Source organism: Teleopsis dalmanni, chromosome 1 (assembly GCF_002237135.1).
Source record: "Teleopsis dalmanni isolate 2A chromosome 1, ASM223713v2, whole genome shotgun sequence".
Taxonomy (NCBI): domain Eukaryota; kingdom Metazoa; phylum Arthropoda; class Insecta; order Diptera; family Diopsidae; genus Teleopsis; species Teleopsis dalmanni.
The window spans coordinates 150908306-150926201 of record NC_051846.1 but is presented as its reverse complement, the minus strand read 5'-3'; the positions used below and the strand labels follow the sequence as shown (position 1 = coordinate 150926201).

Here is a 17896-nt window from a genome sequence, read left to right as displayed (position 1 = left end):
GAATAGATAATCTCTATTAAAATAGATAATGTCGATTAAAATAGAAAATCTCTATTAAAATATATAATATCTATTAAAATAGATAATCTCTATTAAAATAGATCATCTCTATTAAAATAGATAATCTCTATTAAAATAGATCATCTCTATTGAAATAGAGGGATAATATAGAGATAATCTCAAATGAAATAGAGAGATAATATAGAGATAATCTCCATGAAAATAGATAGTCTTTATTCAAATAATTTCTATTAAAATAGACAATCTCTGTTAAAATAGATAATCTCTATTAAAATAATCTCTATTAAACTAGACAATCTCTATTAAAATAGATAATCTTTATTAAAATACATAATCTCTATTAGAATAGGTATAATTGAAATAGAGAGATAATAAAGAAATCAACTCTATTGAAGTAGAGATTATTGCAATATGTAGCATTAATACGAATACAGAATTCGACGAATCCCTGTTCTCACTCTATCTACTAATCATGCTAAAGCGAAAGAGGCTACGTACCAGTACCTGATATCTAATCTCTGATTAATTTAAAAATGTTTTTAGAGTTTTGAAGATATTTATTTTTTAATTTATATTCAAATAGTTGATTTATTGTTTATGAAAAAAGTTATTTATAAAATTCTAAAACAGATACAAATAAAAAAAAAATTAAACATAAATAGCACAGACTTTACTTAATAAAATATTTACCAACTTTTCGTTAAAGTTTAGTTTTTCTTTTGTTTGTTTTTCGTTTTATTAGAATAAAGAGCATTAGTTAAGTTATATTTGAATAATTATCTGATGTGCTGTTGCTGCTGCACAATCTATCTAAAATAAAGACATTGGAATTTAGCAGCCATTTAGACAAAAAGTGCAGCAGCAACAGCAACAGTATCTTTTTAGAATTGAATGGTTTATATATTTCCTGAATATATATCTATGCGCAGGGATATTATGCGTCATAATTCAATTAATTTGTTTTTGTTTTTGTTTGGATAATAATCTATTAAATCTCTACTCCTCTTCGATAATTTGTTGAATTTGTATATCTTGTTCAGGACGTTGGTTTTGTTGTTGCTTATGATGATGATGTTGATTGCGCTGATTGCGATTACGTTGGTTGCGATTATCGCGACGTTGGTTGTTCCAATTACCTCCCTGGTTGTTTTGTGTACGATTGAAGCCACGTTCACGGTTACCCATATTGCCGCGTTGGAAGAAGTTTCCTTGTTTCATGTCGTAAATCTTTTCATTGACATCCACCAAATTGGTGACTTTATCAACGAACTGCATGGCCAAAGCTTGTAGACGAGTTGGTTCGGATCTATGCATTACAACGGTTTCAGTTGGATCATCAAGACTGGCCATCAATTCCTCATTAATAATCATTTTGCTAATGAGCGAGTGTACCTTTTGCACTGGCAGCTCGTACATTTGCGCCAAGGAAGGTATACTTAGCGATGTATACACATTTGAGTAGGTAAACAAATAAGTGCGTAACGATTCTTCTTTAATGAATTTAACTAACATTTCACGCACTCGATCTGGATCGTAAAATAGATCCCATACTTTTGTGTTCATTTTTTTATTAACAATAAAATTGGCACAAGCTTGCCAATTACCACAGCGCATAGCCTTAGCAGCAGCTACAACGTGTTCACGCATAGATTCTGGCGGTCCAACGAGGGACTGTCTCTCAGAAGAACGCAGTTGTTGATAGAAAGTTTTGCTACAAAATATAATTAATTTTATTATAATTATAAAATTCATTGGTTTTATATTAATGCAACTTACCTAATCATGCGTCTGCGGGCGTCAAACTCGTGTGCGGCAATATATGGAATTTCAATTAACATTGCCGATACAAGATAAACGCACTCCAATAATTCCAGATTAATATGCATATGGAATGGCATTTGGCGTTGCTTTTCAATTTTCTCCTGCTCAGCAGAACGTTCATGTTGTCTTTGTGGCAGTAAACCTTGCGCCAAAAGTTCTTTTGGTTTACCGGTAACCATAAGATCGACGAGACAGTGGTGCGCATCTTTAACATTTTCTTGACGGAAGGCACACAAACCTAAATTAGCCATCATACGATTATACAGTATACGTGTTGAAGGATCAGCAGCATCAATATTATCCTGTAAATGCGACATGAGTACCAAATCACGAGCCTGGAACCAGTTATCATGCATAGCATGATGATAGATGTGTGCCAGAATTGCACGCGTACGTATACGATCAGTATCGTCCTTCGAATATATAAATTTACATAAACGATCCATTTCATCTACTGAAGTCGTAGTACCCGCTGGCAATTCCCCACGTTTGCGCTTCAACACATTTGGATCGAACTTATAGTACAAATGTTCAATTTTCCTTAAATAAATGCGGCAGAGTTCATTGTTGTTGCCTACACGTTCGAAATAATCCAAAACGCTCTCGATTATTTTTGTGACGTTAATCTCGTCCTTTAGCCGCGAGACATAGTCATTAGAGTGTGGATCACATTCTTTTAACAATTTAGTGAATTCATCATCTAATCTTTCCACTGCTGCCAAAGCACAACCGCGTATGTAATACGGTGATTGAGTGAACTCTTCATTTTCCTCCGAAATAGTTTCGCTCATGTGAATATCTTCATTATTAAGCAACTGTTTCATCATACTTTGTATAACTTCAAGTAATTTGGCCCAGTGCTCCAGCTTCATGGGTTCAGATATTTTCTGGTTATAATCAAATATTGCCGATATAATGCTGAAGTTGATTTTAACAGCTACAGCGGTTCCTAATGCGTGTTGGTCAGCAATGTCACGCAACTCAAAAAGTAAATCGATTTGCAAACGTCGATCGGTACGCTTCTTACCACGTGCCGACATGATTTCAGTCAATTTAGTTAACACCAAAGGTATATCAATTTCAGCATCTTTTTCGAACATTTTCGGTTTTTCTACGGCATGTCCTTTTTTAACTGTCTCCCATTCACCTTCTTCATCAGCATCTTCCTCTGGACGCTTACGGCGTAATTTTGGTTCTTTAGAGCGTTTCTCCTTTTTCCTATCTTCACGATCTTCCTTATCGTCTACACCGGTGGTACGCTTAAGGAAACGTTCACGCATAGTTTGATATTGATTTTCATCATCCGTAGATTCAGACTCAGACTCCGAATCCGTACCCCAATCAATCGAATCGTCTGAATCATCTTGATCAGGTTCTACTGTTTTAGTAGGTATAGACTTTGGTGCGACTTTTTGTTCAATCTGCTGCTTTATATCAAGTATGTCATCATCAGAATCTTCTGCCTCTTTGTCTTGTTCTGAATTATAAGCCTCCTCGTCCTCATCGCTTTCTTGGTCAGGTGATTCACGGAATTTCGCTAATTCTTCTTCAAAATCTTTAATATATTTGCGTACCTTTTGTCGTAAGGTACCAAGCGATTTCGAGTTATTTTTGGATAAGTTTTTACGACCTTCCCTGTCCTCCCAGACTTCATTAATGAAATCCTCCAGTTCAGCCAGGCAACGTACATAAAACCTAGGCGTAATACCATTTTCTTCTTTTGTTATAACAGGCAGCGCTTTTTGATGGGCACGTGTTAAATCTTCGAAACTAGTTAATATGCTGGACATATCCTTAATTTTTTTATGATTTCGTATGCTTTTGATGATTGCAGTTAAGTTTTCATAGCGTTTCTCCTTGGTGGAGCGTACAACACGCTTAACTTCTTCTTCATCATCACTGAATTGCTGTAGTTAAAATTATTATAACAATATGGAAATTTAAAATATTTCACAAAACTTACATAGGCAGGAGTTTTACCATAGGCTGTCACTTGTACTTCTTTCTCACTTGACTCAGATTCAGAGTCCGACCCAGTTGCAAAAAAACGTGACATGTTAGTTTTAGGTTGTGCTTATACAAACTTCGAAGTTGTCACCTATAATAGAGAAACAAAAAAAAATATTATTTATATATGAAATGCATTAGAAAGTAATTCATTGAGGTTAAGTTGCATATTTTTGATTGGCCAGCACGCTGCTGACACGGCTTGCCACACAAGCGATTATGTTAATATAAATGGCGAGATATTGTAACGTTAATATAATAATAAATATAAACAAGCATTACTTTTTATTAAGTTTATAAACGCGAATATTATTTTAAAAAATATTTCTGTTGAAATAACTCACAATTTATACCGCAAATAATCTTTTTACTACCTCTTTAGGCTACCGCCTGCGTGAAAGGGGTTGCCAATTGCAAATATTTCATTGAAGAAAATAGTAGCAAAAATACGTATGTAGCTGTCAAAAGTATCTAATGTAAATCAAAATTATTAAAGTTTACAAAATGATTAGGCCGTGTGCGAGTTCTAGTAAATTGAGGTAAAGTATATTGAAATTTCCTAGGGATTATTTGTTTATTTATTGTTTTTGGTTAAAAGGATTCAAGTTTATTTATTTATTAAAATTTACCTAATTTTTATCTAATTACCCTACTCGAAAATCTGATAAATACCAACATTCGCTGCCATACCGACATAGTTCACTATTCACTATTCACCTTCAATTTACCATCAATTTATATAAAATATAAATTTGTGTAAAAATATATTTCTATAAAATATTTTGTTGATATTTCACAATAACAAATATCAACAACAAATTCGCTGTTTCTATTAAATTTTTCATTATTTAAAATACAATAATATTTATACTTAAAATCTAGATATATACCAAATAAAAAATTATTTAATTTTCTGTTTAAATCATATATTATTTGATGAAAACGCTTAAATTTGGCAAATTTCGTTATATTAATAAACATAGAAATATTTCGTGTTCCAATTCCGACTTGGTTCTCCTAGCGTCGTTGCTATCTAGGCTCAGGTATAAAAACATTAAGTTTATTGTCAAAGGTAAATATAAAAAAATAATGATAAAATAATAAATTTTAAAAATCAGTCAAATAAATTAAAGTAATTGTTATCTCATCTTTTAAATTATATGAATTTTCAGCACAAATATCTAAATTCGTTTAAAATTTTGCCGACATTTTCAATCATAAAGGTGTGGTTACAATGAAGCTAATGCAAATTTTTAAATATGAATACAGAGAAAGAATTATAACTGTTATTAATTTAAAATAGAGTAAAAAATAATAATTCACATACCTGAAATCCACTAAAGCTAATAAAACTACTGAATGCTATCCTTTATTGTTATAATAATCAACATCAAAATTTCTCATATACAAATGGTGTTTGGAGCATGTAATTTTAAACATTCGATTTGTAAACAAAAAACATATGATTTACTTAATTTGGGGCAGTATGCCCACCTTCGAAATTAACTTAATTTCGCTTTTATGAAATGAAGGAAATTTGGCTGTCTGAACATAGTATAATATGACTTTATTTGAACTATAATTAATATTAAAAAAGCAACCTTGCGTTTTAAAAAATAAAATCATTTAAATAAAACAATTTTTAAAAAAATATAAAAACATACGACAATACCAAAAAGTACGCAATTTTCATTTCGTAGTGAATTTGAGTACTTTACCTACAGTGAAGTGAAACACTGTCGAGAAAGAGGGAAACGAACAAGACGCAACCAATATAGTGAAAATTTATATAAAAAAAAGTACATATACATATATATTTAATAGGTTTAAGTATTAAACTCAAGACGAAGAGGTAATAATACAACAAACAAATTATGGTATAAACATTTGCTACATCCTTCCCAATGATTTATATTTTACCACCGAAATTGTTGTGTGATTTTAATAAAAAATTTGCTACATTTTGTATGCTTTTTTCTTTTTTTGTATATTTTTGTATTAAAATGTGTTGAACATATATATATAATATTAATAAATGTGACTTCCTTACAGCACACACGGTTTAAAATGGCTACAGAGTCGGAATCGGCTGCAGAATTCTCGGTAGAGCGTATTGAGGACAAACGTGTAATAAACAACAAGGTTGGCAAGTTTTTAATGCTGAAGTAGTCTTCCAAAGTGAAATTAATTTATTGTAAATGTCTTGTTTTCAGGTTGAATATTACCTTAAATGGAAGGGTTATCCAAGAAGTGATAATACTTGGGAACCTGTAGAAAATTTAGACTGTCCTGATTTGATCGCCGCATATGAAGAATCCATCAAGTCCAAAAAAGGTACTATATGCTCTGCATTTGTAACTAACACAGTTTTTTTTTAAACTCAGAACTGCGAATATTAAGATAATGTAATAATTAGAATATTATTATATTATAACACTGATATATTACTTGGGAATAAAATGTTGTAGGAAGTGTAGCCGGTGTCGGTTCATTAAGAATAGTTTTTCACTTAAATTTCACTAACTACTTTCGGTAATGCATTTTTTTTTATATGCAGTATCTCCATATAACATCACAATAATTTAATGTCAATTAAGAAAACTATTTTATTAATAGACCGGCTTTTTAAGTAGTACTAAATATCAACAAAATTATTTATTTTGTTTGAATTTTTGACTAACAAACGATGCAGCAGTTTCAAGTATTGTCAGATATTCACCATCAATGGATTTTCCAAATATTCATTCACTTCAAAAGTCTGTATTTAGTTTGTATCTGTAAAAATGATTAACTTTTAAAAAATCAAAAAAAAAGTGAATTACAAAAGATTTGTGCAGCTTTGGCTCGTTTGGTTAAAACACGTGAAATTATTGCTTCTACTTAGGCTTAGTTTAATGCCGGACATTTGGATAATATACGGATAATAAAGTCCAATAAATAATTAGAAAGGTCACTAATTATAGATATTTGAACGTGTTTAACCCATTTCGGACCACCTTGTGGTGCACCACACGGCTAACTTTGAATATTTTTTAATATTCGAAGAACATTTTATATCTTTTAGGTAAAAATAAATCTCATTTACTAAATAAATCTCATTTACTTAAACCTGTTTTATTTTACTATTTATTTACTATGGAAATTTCACCTTAAAATTCCAAGTCTGAAATTGTCTGGTACTTAATGGGTTAAAATGGTTGTATCATCAACCTGATAGATTGACTTAATTAAAATTTAATTTTTGTAACTTTATTACGTTTTAATCATATATTTGATAAAATTTATACACAAAGAATAAAGTTCAACAAATAATTCCTAAAACTGCTGATAATTGATCAAATAAATTTATTTAATTAAATTTTCTCAAAATTATTGCGTTTCTTATATAGAAAAATGAAGGTGCATCCACACCTGAGTGAAATTTTGAGGTATCTTGAGGCAGGTACCTGCAAAAGTTCATTCGATCTTGAGATCACATTTCTATAAAACATCAACTATCGAGTGTCGCTCACTTTTTGCAACACACTGTAATCAGCTGTGTTCAATTGAGTTCTAAAATTTAGTATTTCGCGATTCGAGCAGCTGAAATTGAGTATATTCGAAATCGAAAACCTATGTTCTGAGAAACTGAGCATATTCTTAAATAGAGCAGTTCAAATGGAACTTTTTCAATGTTCTTGTTTTAAATATTTCGTTGTTTGAGCAGCTCGAATACAGCTTACAGCTTGAATAAAACTTCATATTCAAATTCGAACTCTTTCAATATACTAAAGTTGAGCATTTCGATATAAAAACAGTTTGAGTATATTTCGCATATATGTTTTATGTTCCATAATCATTTTTTTTCTTATACAATTTCTATATTACCATATATATGTTATTAGTCTTGAATACTCAACTGGTCTAGCAGAATATCATCATGTTAAAAGGTCTAATACCAACAGATATTTTCTTGATTATGCTTTTTATTATATTTTTTAAAAAATTAATTTTAAATTAATATTTTTTTTCTTTAATTTTAGATAACAAAAAGCGACCTAATTCAACACCGCTTAACGACTCCAAAAATAAAAGAAAGGTTGTCGAAGATGAACGCGATGGTCGCAAGTGTATGGGATTTGATAGGGGCCTTGAGCCAGCACAAATTATTGGTGCTACTGATACATCTGGAGAGCTCATGTTTCTAATGAAGTGGAAAGGCAGCGAGGAAGCAGATTTAGTGCCTGCCAAGCAGGCTAATGTAAAGTGTCCACAAATTGTTATACAATTTTATGAAGAGCGTCTTACCTGGCATACGAGCAGTAATGATGAAGATAAAAATAATACAGGCAAAGAGAATGCCGATTAAATAACAAGATCAACAAAATCAACTAAATCATCTTAATCTATTAATAAGTAAAATATGCTCATCCGAAGAGCAACCGTTTAAAAAGTATACACAAATATAGTACTCATATTAGCTCCATAACTGCATGAAGATAATAACATCTTCATATATAAATTCTAAGTTATATAAAGGCAATGAAACACTTGACCTTTCGTATTAAATAAAATCAAATTAAAATTAAAAAAAAAAAATTTATTGATTAAATTGAAATTCGTCGATTAAGTAATTTTGAATAAACTAGCAAACAAGAAACAATGAATTTTTTTTTATATATACATATATATTTATATATATATATAAATTTTTTTATAAACTATTTTAAAAGTTAAGTGCCTAAAAATGCTTAGCTTTAAATGATCGATTACCGTTCGAGTTTAAGTAACAATTTAATCAATTTGTAAAAATAATTTTAATTATGATTCCTTCAAATTTCAATATAGTTTAAGATTATTTTTTTTTTCGAAATATAAAATTACATATTTTTTTTAAAATAAATTTTTATATAATCTAAACTTTTGTTATAATTTTTCCATCCAATGTGGTAATTAAATACTAAATTTCATTCCAAACAATGCAATATCGCTTTATTGTAATTTAAACCACAGAAACTTATAAAACTAGTATCTTTTACGTATATTGCTATAAAACGGACAAGTTTCGTTTTTTATACAAAATCCATACAAAAAAAAAACATACTTACTAATGACATTCAATAATTAATTGCAAAGTTAGCAGTTGACTTATTTAACAACTTTAATAATAAAATTGAAAATAATTAAATTTGGAAATCAATTTATAATTTATAAAAAGACTGAAGTGAAAAAATAAAAGTTTATAGATTAGTTTATATTTTTGTTTTATAAAATATATATAACTTTATATTTATATATAAGATTTATATTTTTATAATATATAATACATATATATAAATTTATATATTAATATATATAGGCCTGAGGAAGAAGTCAAACAAACTTTGTAACATCGGCGATAGCTATATAGACAACTATGCAATAATAATAACAACAAAAATAAAAACTAATTAATAAATACTATATAATAATATAAACAAAAATAAACACTAATCTATAAGCTTTTATTTCTACCACTTCATCCTTTTTATTAATTATAAATAAATAATTGAATATTTATTTTAACTATTCAAATTTTAATGGTGTGTGCATATTAAATTTTTTTAATATTTTAACATAAATATTAGATTTATTTTTAACAATCCAAGGTATACGATACATAGATGTTTCTATTATTTTACTTACAATTTAGCGATAAATCATAACATACTATAATTGGTTAAATAAAAAATTTATATGACCCTTATATGAATAACGAGATAATTTTTAAACAATATTTTTTAAACAATTCTTATAATTTCGACTTGGTTTTTCAAATTTTTGGTTCATCATGAGAACAGGATTGGAGATACAAAAAAGCAAAAGGTTTCTAAATATGTACGTCCCGACACGAAGGTCCTGCGCATTTTGTTAAATTTTGTAAAGCTAAACTGTATAAAGCGCGTTCTATAGGTAACCACTCATAACCCATATTTGTCATTTGGAAAGGATCATCATCTACATCATATCCTTCAACAAAATTCTATAAAAACAAAATTTCATAATTAAAATCATCATATGAAAAATATATTTTTTAAACTAACCTCATTATCACGAAATTCACAATACAATCTATTTGTATTGTAACTAAAATGACGTATGCACGCATATGTATTATTCCAAGCATCTTGGCAATGGCAAGCTCCTTCTATGGTACACTCTGTCAACCGATCTTTCTTACTCCAAGGACATTCTGCATTATATGTGTCAACATTGCCCTCACCCCAGTGTTGTACTAACAAACTTCGCGTGTATTGTTTATCAAGTAAAGCATCATACCCAACAGCATTTACCAGCAATGCATGCAACGATTCGCCATCACCATTTGTTTGGTCTGATAGTTGTGCCCATTCAAGTATAGTTGGCACTAAATCCACCAATACTGCGGGCGCATTTATTTCTATACCCTTTGGTATGGTGGGACCACTCATTAACAGTGGTATGCGTATATCAGTGTCATATGGTTGACGTTTATCGAAAGGTTGTGCAAATTGTCCGATATGATACCCATTATCAGATGTGAAGATAATATAAGTGTTATCTAATTTCTTTTGATCAGCTAAAAGTTTCCAAACTGTAGCTACTAGTTCATCAACAGCCAATAAGGTTTCCCAACGTTGTTGAAAGTACGTGTCCATTAATTTGAGCGTTTTTGTTGGTATGAGCTTAGAACTGCCTACCAACCAGTGTTTTTCTAAAGTTCATATAAAATAGTGTTTATTAAAGTTCATATATGTTATGTAAAGAGAAACTATTTACCAAGTGATTCAGAGATGTGATTGAAATTTGGTGTACGTGGCGCTTCAATATTAGCAAAACTATTACGATGACGTTCTGCAGGTATAAAAGGCGCATGTGGTGCAGGTGTGGCGACCATTGCAAAAAATGGTGCACTAACAAGTTCTGGTTTTCCCAAAAACTCCAAGGTTCTACTGCTGAGCAAATCAGTTAAATAAGTGTTCGTGTAACTAACGTTTTGTGCATTTTCACGTAAAGTGTAATTATAATATTTTGAATTGCCATGTAATCCGTGGAAGTCATTCCAACCGGGAGGTACTTTTTCCCCACGATACTCATTGAGATATTTGCCGGCGAAGAATGTGTGATAACCCGCAGTTTGTAATAAAACTGGCAAAGCATGCGGCTCGACATTTTTGAGCCAGTAGTTACCATTGCAACCACCACTTAAAGAATTATTTGTTGTGCGATGATTGTGCGCATATTTTCCTGAGAGTAGACTAGCACGTGATGGACAGCATAACGGCGAACTGGTAAACTAAATAAACAAAATATTATAAATGCATTTAATATAAACGCTAAGTGTGCTTACTGCATTGTTGAATGTTGCACCTTCTTTGCCCAATAGTGCTTGTACTTGCTTCATAGGCATCATTCCACCCAGTGCTACATCCTGATCATCTGTTAATACCAATAGTATGTTCGGCTTTTCTGCGGGCGTAAGTGCCGCACAAATTGGTAAGAAAATTAACAGGAGGCAGTGGAAACTAATATCACAATTCGACATTTTACTTTGAGAATGCCTGAGGCTATTTGAGACATATAAAAATTTCTTTTTGTTTTTTGTTTATTCTTAAATTTATTTGTAACTAAAATTTTAAATGAAATCTCATTGCGAAGCTCATTTTGTTTAATGCAAAAAGTGATTAATCAGTAAACAAAAGCCAAACAGAGAGCCAACAAAATTGCTTCAGTGAAGGTCGCAGTTGAGTTTTAATGGCAAAGAGAATTTGCTAGAGCTGCCAACACTCGAAACTATATTTTAATTATAATGGAAGTGGCATGCAAAATTTAACTAACACAGAATTTAACTAATAACATTAAATAAAATTTAATTTGAACAGGCTTAAGTTAGTTATTAATTAATAACACTAATTTAATGTTAAAATCATTTTCATATATAAAAAAAAATTTTTCCATATATATATTTCGTTCTACTTCGTAGACCATCTTTAGTCTACTTATTAATTAATTATTAAAACTAATAAATTTTTGTTCAAATTGAATATAAACGAACTTAAGATTGGTTATTTAACAATTGAAATTATTAATAAATAACATTTAATAAGTTGTTGTAAGAATTATTGTTTATATAAAAAAAAAATTCAATACAAATATTTGGGACTATTTCGTAGACCATCTTAACTGTACATATAATTAAATATTAAAAGTAATAGCTTTTGTTAAAATTAAAAAATGTACGTGATTCTAAAGTTGATATCAACAGCACAAAAAAAAAACAATTGTTGGATAGGTGTATCTTTTTGTAAAATTATTGAGTTATACGATATTGGTGGTGTAATGGACTAAGCTGCGAAAAAAGAACATTGATTAAAAAAAGATATAATTTTCTCTACTATAAACTGCAAAATTAAGTAACTAAAGAAATTCATTAGATACCCTTTTGCATTGCATATAATAAGGGCCGTGAAAGTACTTTACCTATAAGACCAATAGTAGATCCTGAGGTGAATATTTCACTATAACACCAATATTCAATTAAACAATAATTTAGAAGAATTTCGAATAGCAAAGAAAAGATAGGGAAAAACCTTATTTGTGGTCATAAGAAGCGTAGCTTTCGGTAAAAATAATTAACCTTAAACCAATATAATTCATAACATTATTAAAGGATATTATTGGATTTGCGGCACGAGGCTAAGCGCTGCCTCGTAAGTTAAATATAACTATTAATAAATCCTTTAAAAAAAAATTATTTTAACTATCAGATATCAAGCAAATGAATTTGAATATCTAGCTTCCATATAGTCCATTCGGTTTACTGAAAACGCATTTCAATAGCTTTAAATTTCGAATTGATACAAAGATCTCAATTAAATATGTTCCCCATAAGCAGATAGCTACATGACTTGTGATAGAGAGAAGATTGGTCTCTGCTTCCTATTACAGTCTATGGAATAGTGAAGATGTAATCAAAAATGCTGAGTTGAAAAGCATAAGCTTTAAGCTTAAAAATAAGTTGTACTTTTAATATTATAAAAGGAAACTCCGGATCTCATACAAGGGCGTACCCAAGAACGTGAGCAGAATGTAGATTCAACGATGTTAAATATGAAATAAAATGCATTTATTTCAGTATTAGAGTAAAATAAGATATAAAAATAGAATTATACTTTCCAATTCTCGTTCCCATGCTTCCTAGACGAACTTTAACAGCTTGTGGAAATGTTTTACTCACACATTAAGTAGGATAGATCCATAACCTTATAACTCCAGTAAAACAATATGTTGAACAATTATAATGGGGCCCCCTTTACCCCACGACTCCCTTGACTACGTCCATGGCTTTATATATATTATATGAGAAATTTTTTGTGTTTTATTTAATCTTTTTTTATATTACTACATTTATTGTTGATTATCGTTTTATTTTAAACTTAATTCTAACTTCTTGAGCTCTAGTTCATGCTGAAGTTTTATTTTAATTAATTCCAATTCTTTATTGTCTTCGTTTTCGATATTTTTAAGTTTTAATTCCTCAGCTATTTTTTTCTCTTCCATTTTTAATCTCCTCTCTTCCAAAGCAAAAGTTCTCTCAAATTTTTCTTTTTCAAACTCTAATCTTTTTTCTTCAATGTCTAGCTTTGCTTTTTTATATAATAGACGATCTGTTTCCAACTGTTGTAAATAAGTGAGCTCCGTGTTTATTTTTGGTTTTTGATTCTTTTGTTGAATTTTTATTGGGGAACGAGTAATGTTTACCGGTTTTCTATCCCCAAATATGGCATCTAATTGTTCAAAATATGGGCAAATTTTATTAATCGAGTCTGTAAAAAAACTTGTTTTAGAAAGTCAATGGATCCTAAAAAAGCACAGAAACGCATTGCTGTCAAACATCATGGCGTTTTTATGGGAGACTTATTTCTACACCAGCGTTATCAAACACTACTGTCAACATATATTATATATATATTTTATATATATTATATATATTATATATATATTTTATATATATTATATACATATATTATATATATATATTATATATATATTTTATATATATAACATATATTAGATAACTCCCACAAGCTTTGTAAAAAATTATCAGCGTAGTTATAATAGTTTAACAGTAAAAATGCCATGAGCGTTAAACCATGAGTGTGTTTCTATATTTTAAGGATAAAGGACATTTAAAGGACGAAGGACCTAGCAGTCCAATATCTTATTCTAACTTAACTTTAAAATAAATTTTAATGTGAACTCACGAATAAATAAGTAAAAATAAAATATTTTACATCTTACCCGTGATTGTGCTATCAAATTCTTCTTCTTGCCCATTTTGCTCGCGCCATTCTATGGCTTGTTTATATTTTGCTTTTACATTTTTCATTTTATCCCGCATGGACACCCAACTATATTTCCTTAAACCAACATTGTTTTCTATTATGCTTGTGTAGAATTTAATTGATGTTGGCGTCTGTAAATTGGAAAATACACGTAAAATTTTTATTACATGTCACGCCAGCGCACTTTACCTCAAAAGAATTTGGATCCTTTATTATTCTGTTAATTACTTCTTCTAGCAATAACTCCAGATCCTCTGTGTGCCACCTAATGCCAGAAGAAGTTCTACTGCGTTGTCTTTTAGATTCCATTTTTTTAAATCTAAATTACTAAAACTTGCGCTATAAAAGATATAATACAATATGTCAACAACTTCTTAAACCACTAGCAAAAAATAGCACAATAAACAAATATGTCAAGAACAGCTGATTCGAAACTTCGAATTTAACATTTTAGCAAATTAGCATACCCTGTGGCACATAATATGAATTTAGCATGCTATACTATCGAGTTTAGACAGGGAAAATATCGTCAAACAGAGATAGTTTAATTTTTATTTTTCATATTAAAAGTTACATTCTCTGTATTTCATATTCAATCAAAATTTATAAAAAAAAATTAATAATGAACATTCATATATATATATATAAAGAGAAAATGCGTAGTAATAATAAGATATTATATGTAAAATTAGTTTATGAGAATATTTACGATGGGTTCATTAATTTCACTACTTATTGTTTTTAGTGTTTGAACATTATACCGCTCAAATCATTTCATATAATATTAAAAATAAAAGTTTATTTTTTTAATATCTCAACTTAATTTTTGTTCGAATTGTTTCTGTTGCAGAGTTGCATTTGAATCTTTATATATTTATAAATGCAGTTAGAGTGAATAAAAACTTTCAGAATAATTTTTGTAGGGAAAAAATTTTTATTTAACATTAAAAAACAGGTATAATAATAATTTTTGTAAATGTAGCAGAACAATGAAAAAATAATATTATAAAGACACGTATTACTACATTTTTATTCTGCATATAATATATTCGTCATACAGAGTTGTATTTGTTTATATTATGATGCATTATTTTAAATTTTGGTATATGATGTTAAATATATTTTGAAATATTTTAGTAAATGTTTCACCATTTGTTTAAGAAAGCCACATAAATTACTAAGGGAAACTTCCAAAAGTTTTTTCTATAAATCACTTATAAAATATTTATATATGTGATATTTTTTAATGTTCTACTCATATTGAAACTATGACAAATTATCATGATTAGCGTAAATTTTTTATTTTTCTAGAATATGGTTTAATTTCTCATATTCTTTTCGAACCTTGAATTTTTTATTAATAACACAATTGATAATTAATAACAATTAGACTCGCTATAGCGTATAGGAAAAAATTGCTTAGAAAATGCGAGCTTTACAAAAGTTTGTAAATGAATTTGAAATAATTTTCATGAGTGTGTGGTATGAAATGTAAATATTATAAATAATTAAAATTGATCTTAACAACTTCGAAAAACCACTGGATTGTGTAAATTGTTAATAAAAATCCTTACAAATTATTGGGTTGACACAATACCACAGTAGACCAATACAAGACCAAATGCGTTGGAATAGTGGATAACACAAAAATTATGATTTCCATGTCTAACAAATAGGCTTTTTATTGTAGATGAGATTCATATCAAATGGCAATTGCTTAACAAATGTTTCCATTCACCCTAAATTGATTTTCTTTATTTGTGTTTAGGTTATTTTCCATAAAGAGAATTACATATTTATGTATTTATTTATTTTACGGAATAAACTCTGTGCCATTTACCAGTCTAGGGAAAATAATATCAGTAATGTCAGCAGTCTTAGCTGACTACTCTCAATGTACTACAATTTCATGGAATACACTAGTCCGTGACTGGCTTAATCATGCGCAGGATTAGAGTAATGCAATCATCCAATACATTAGTCACTGTACATTTGTGTTCAGCATTAAATAGATACTGTTTTTAAAACATTAACGTCATAACATTTCGCTTTAATATTTACTACAGAATAATTACTTTATACAAATGCGTTAACTTATTTTACTGCAAAAATTATATACATTACTTGCTGACATTGTTCTCAACTACATACGCTTATTAATAAAACATTATTCGCTTTCCGATTTTTATTTAAAAAAATGGTTTTTGAAGCTATCATATTTGAAGGAAAAAAATTCAACAAAATGATTGAAAAATGAGGACTATTTTTTTGAGTTATTTAAATTACATTGCCACAAATCAAAACCTGATGAATATGCTTTAAAAATTGTTACTAAATTATTTAAAATTATTTATATAAATAAATTTTAATTCTACACAACTCGTTTTACTTCGAAGAAACGTTTGAGATAATAAACTTGTCCAATTGTCATAAGTACTAACACCAGAGCTTCAAAGGTGGACCACAGCACAACACGTGAATTTGTGCTTTCGTTAACGGAACGATGAATTTTGTCACGTACCTACGAATAACAAATTTTTAATATACATTATCTTAAACAAATAAACAATAATAATTATGTTACTAACATGCATATATTCTTGCTCGTGTTTAACACTTGTCAATGTGCCTGATAATTCACGTATCATATCTTCAAGTTTTGTATGGCCAACTTCTTCTTCACCTGGTGCACCCGGTGCACGGTGTGGTGTCTCACCCAAATCAATCGAAAACATAACCACTTTAGGTGTCATACTACTGCGTTCATTGTTAAAGCAAACTTTATACAATCCTGTTACGGGCGCAGCGAATGTATATTTGCCAGATGATTCCTTTTCACTTTGATGTATTATACTCTGATCGGGACCACTAATTTTGATATCAATATCCAGAAAACCACCTTCGATTACTTCAAAAGTAATGCCTACATATATGAAACTTATATTTTATTTGTTTATTAAATATAATTTAATTAACTCACCAAATTTGGTGCCACCTTCAACTTTGTCGAAAAAACATTCTTCATTGTGTGCGTCGACAGTCACTATAAACGCTGCTGTCGTACGTAATAGTAATACTATTGAAAATGTCAGAAGCAATTTTAAATTCATATTAATCAATAATATTTGCAACTAATATATTGTCTTAAATGCAATTGAAAAATAATTTAACAACTGCACAATTTGTTTGTTGAAGCAATAAGCGGCCACGTAAAATAATTTTTGCCAAACGTCAAATATACAAATGTCATATTTTCTCTCTTTCTTATTCTCTCAAATTTCGGGTTTATTAATGACGGTAGTTTGGCAGCACTAAAAACTTTCGTTTGATTTGTTCGAAAATTTTTCGGTAAATAATATTTGAAATAAAATTTGAATTTTGAATGTTGCTTTGTTACACAAATTTATTTTAATTTAATAATATATAAATATATACACTAATAGCATCATAAAACTAAACTGGATGTGCAAATTGTCTTAAGATATTTACTTGAAAAACATGGAAACCAGTATGTAAATATATCTAAGCAGAAATAGTTTTGAAATGTTATTAGCGGTTCGTCTGTAACGGAACTGCGTTATACTGTAAAGTTAATAATAATAATAATAGTAGTATAATATTGTTTCTAATAAAATAGAGTATGGAGAAGTTAACAATATTTATGGTACATAGAATTATCGAAATATTCTAAATAATAAGAAAAC

At 29.2% G+C, this 17896-nt stretch overlaps 5 protein-coding genes across 10 annotated transcripts; 1 reads left to right on the top strand and 4 right to left on the bottom strand.

The window, feature by feature from the left end:
* Positions 1-570: 570 nt before the first annotated feature.
* Positions 571-4256, bottom strand: LOC119669359 (eukaryotic translation initiation factor 3 subunit C). 3 transcript variants are annotated; one of them, XM_038079212.1, is made up of 4 exons: positions 4194-4256; positions 3806-3940; positions 1798-3749; positions 571-1732 (listed from the first exon to the last, which is right to left on the bottom strand). In XM_038079212.1, exons 2-4 carry the CDS (start codon positions 3896-3898, stop codon positions 1018-1020), a joined length of 2760 nt encoding a protein of 919 aa, XP_037935140.1. In that variant the 5' UTR covers positions 3899-3940; positions 4194-4256; the 3' UTR covers positions 571-1017. The 3 variants fall into 3 exon arrangements, with proteins under 3 accessions (XP_037935140.1, XP_037935142.1, XP_037935141.1); XM_038079214.1 differs by having other exon boundaries at positions 4224-4253; XM_038079213.1 differs by having other exon boundaries at positions 4132-4227.
* A 1255-nt stretch (positions 4257-5511) lies between these two features.
* On the top strand, positions 5512-8282 carry LOC119668070 (chromobox protein homolog 1-like). 3 transcript variants are annotated; one of them, XM_038077463.1, is made up of 4 exons: positions 5512-5648; positions 5902-5991; positions 6063-6183; positions 7872-8282. In XM_038077463.1, the coding sequence occupies exons 2-4, from the start codon at positions 5917-5919 to the stop codon at positions 8195-8197; spliced, it is 522 nt and encodes a 173-aa protein (XP_037933391.1). In that variant the 5' UTR covers positions 5512-5648; positions 5902-5916; the 3' UTR covers positions 8198-8282. The 3 variants fall into 3 exon arrangements, with proteins under 3 accessions (XP_037933391.1, XP_037933385.1, XP_037933398.1); XM_038077457.1 differs by having other exon boundaries at positions 5512-5701; XM_038077470.1 differs by lacking the exon at positions 5512-5648 and adding an exon at positions 5795-5814.
* Positions 8283-9653: 1371 nt separating this feature from the next.
* Positions 9654-11608, bottom strand: LOC119669358 (N-acetylglucosamine-6-sulfatase-like). Its single transcript, XM_038079211.1, has 4 exons — positions 11198-11608; positions 10627-11143; positions 9912-10561; positions 9654-9850 (listed from the first exon to the last, which is right to left on the bottom strand). The coding sequence occupies exons 1-4, from the start codon at positions 11390-11392 to the stop codon at positions 9698-9700; spliced, it is 1515 nt and encodes a 504-aa protein (XP_037935139.1). The 5' UTR covers positions 11393-11608; the 3' UTR covers positions 9654-9697.
* A 1656-nt stretch (positions 11609-13264) lies between these two features.
* Positions 13265-14605, bottom strand: LOC119668056. 2 transcript variants are annotated; one of them, XM_038077446.1, is made up of 3 exons: positions 14382-14605; positions 14149-14323; positions 13265-13634 (listed from the first exon to the last, which is right to left on the bottom strand). In XM_038077446.1, exons 1-3 carry the CDS (start codon positions 14499-14501, stop codon positions 13273-13275), a joined length of 657 nt encoding a protein of 218 aa, XP_037933374.1. In that variant the 5' UTR covers positions 14502-14605; the 3' UTR covers positions 13265-13272. The 2 variants fall into 2 exon arrangements, with proteins under 2 accessions (XP_037933374.1, XP_037933365.1); XM_038077437.1 differs by having other exon boundaries at positions 13265-13673; positions 14382-14601.
* A 1825-nt stretch (positions 14606-16430) lies between these two features.
* On the bottom strand, positions 16431-17532 carry LOC119668046 (transmembrane emp24 domain-containing protein 2-like). Its single transcript, XM_038077426.1, has 3 exons — positions 17173-17532; positions 16781-17115; positions 16431-16713 (listed from the first exon to the last, which is right to left on the bottom strand). Exons 1-3 carry the CDS (start codon positions 17300-17302, stop codon positions 16564-16566), a joined length of 615 nt encoding a protein of 204 aa, XP_037933354.1. The 5' UTR covers positions 17303-17532; the 3' UTR covers positions 16431-16563.
* Positions 17533-17896: the final 364 nt, after the last annotated feature.

Coding starts and splice junctions, on each gene's coding strand:
- LOC119669359 (XM_038079212.1), bottom strand. CDS start 3,898: ATGTCACGTTTTTTTGCAACTGGGTCGGACTCTGAATCTGAGTCAAGT. Junction 3,750..3,805: donor ATGGTAAAACTCCTGCCTAT/GTAAGTTTTGTG, acceptor TTTTAACTACAG/CAATTCAGTGATGATGAAGA. Junction 1,733..1,797: donor GCCCGCAGACGCATGATTAG/GTAAGTTGCATT, acceptor TATATTTTGTAG/CAAAACTTTCTATCAACAAC.
- LOC119668070 (XM_038077463.1), top strand. CDS start 5,917: ATGGCTACAGAGTCGGAATCGGCTGCAGAATTCTCGGTAGAGCGTATT. Junction 5,992..6,062: donor AACGTGTAATAAACAACAAG/GTTGGCAAGTTT, acceptor TCTTGTTTTCAG/GTTGAATATTACCTTAAATG. Junction 6,184..7,871: donor ATCCATCAAGTCCAAAAAAG/GTACTATATGCT, acceptor CTTTAATTTTAG/ATAACAAAAAGCGACCTAAT.
- LOC119669358 (XM_038079211.1), bottom strand. CDS start 11,392: ATGTCGAATTGTGATATTAGTTTCCACTGCCTCCTGTTAATTTTCTTA. Junction 10,562..10,626: donor TCACATCTCTGAATCACTTG/GTAAATAGTTTC, acceptor TATGAACTTTAG/AAAAACACTGGTTGGTAGGC. Junction 9,851..9,911: donor GTGAATTTCGTGATAATGAG/GTTAGTTTAAAA, acceptor TTGTTTTTATAG/AATTTTGTTGAAGGATATGA.
- LOC119668056 (XM_038077437.1), bottom strand. CDS start 14,501: ATGGAATCTAAAAGACAACGCAGTAGAACTTCTTCTGGCATTAGGTGG. Junction 14,324..14,381: donor AGGATCCAAATTCTTTTGAG/GTAAAGTGCGCT, acceptor TCCAATTTACAG/ACGCCAACATCAATTAAATT. Junction 13,674..14,148: donor ATTTGATAGCACAATCACGG/GTAAGATGTAAA, acceptor GTTTTTTTACAG/ACTCGATTAATAAAATTTGC.
- LOC119668046 (XM_038077426.1), bottom strand. CDS start 17,302: ATGAATTTAAAATTGCTTCTGACATTTTCAATAGTATTACTATTACGT. Junction 17,116..17,172: donor TGAAGGTGGCACCAAATTTG/GTGAGTTAATTA, acceptor TCATATATGTAG/GCATTACTTTTGAAGTAATC. Junction 16,714..16,780: donor ACGAGCAAGAATATATGCAT/GTTAGTAACATA, acceptor TGTTATTCGTAG/GTACGTGACAAAATTCATCG.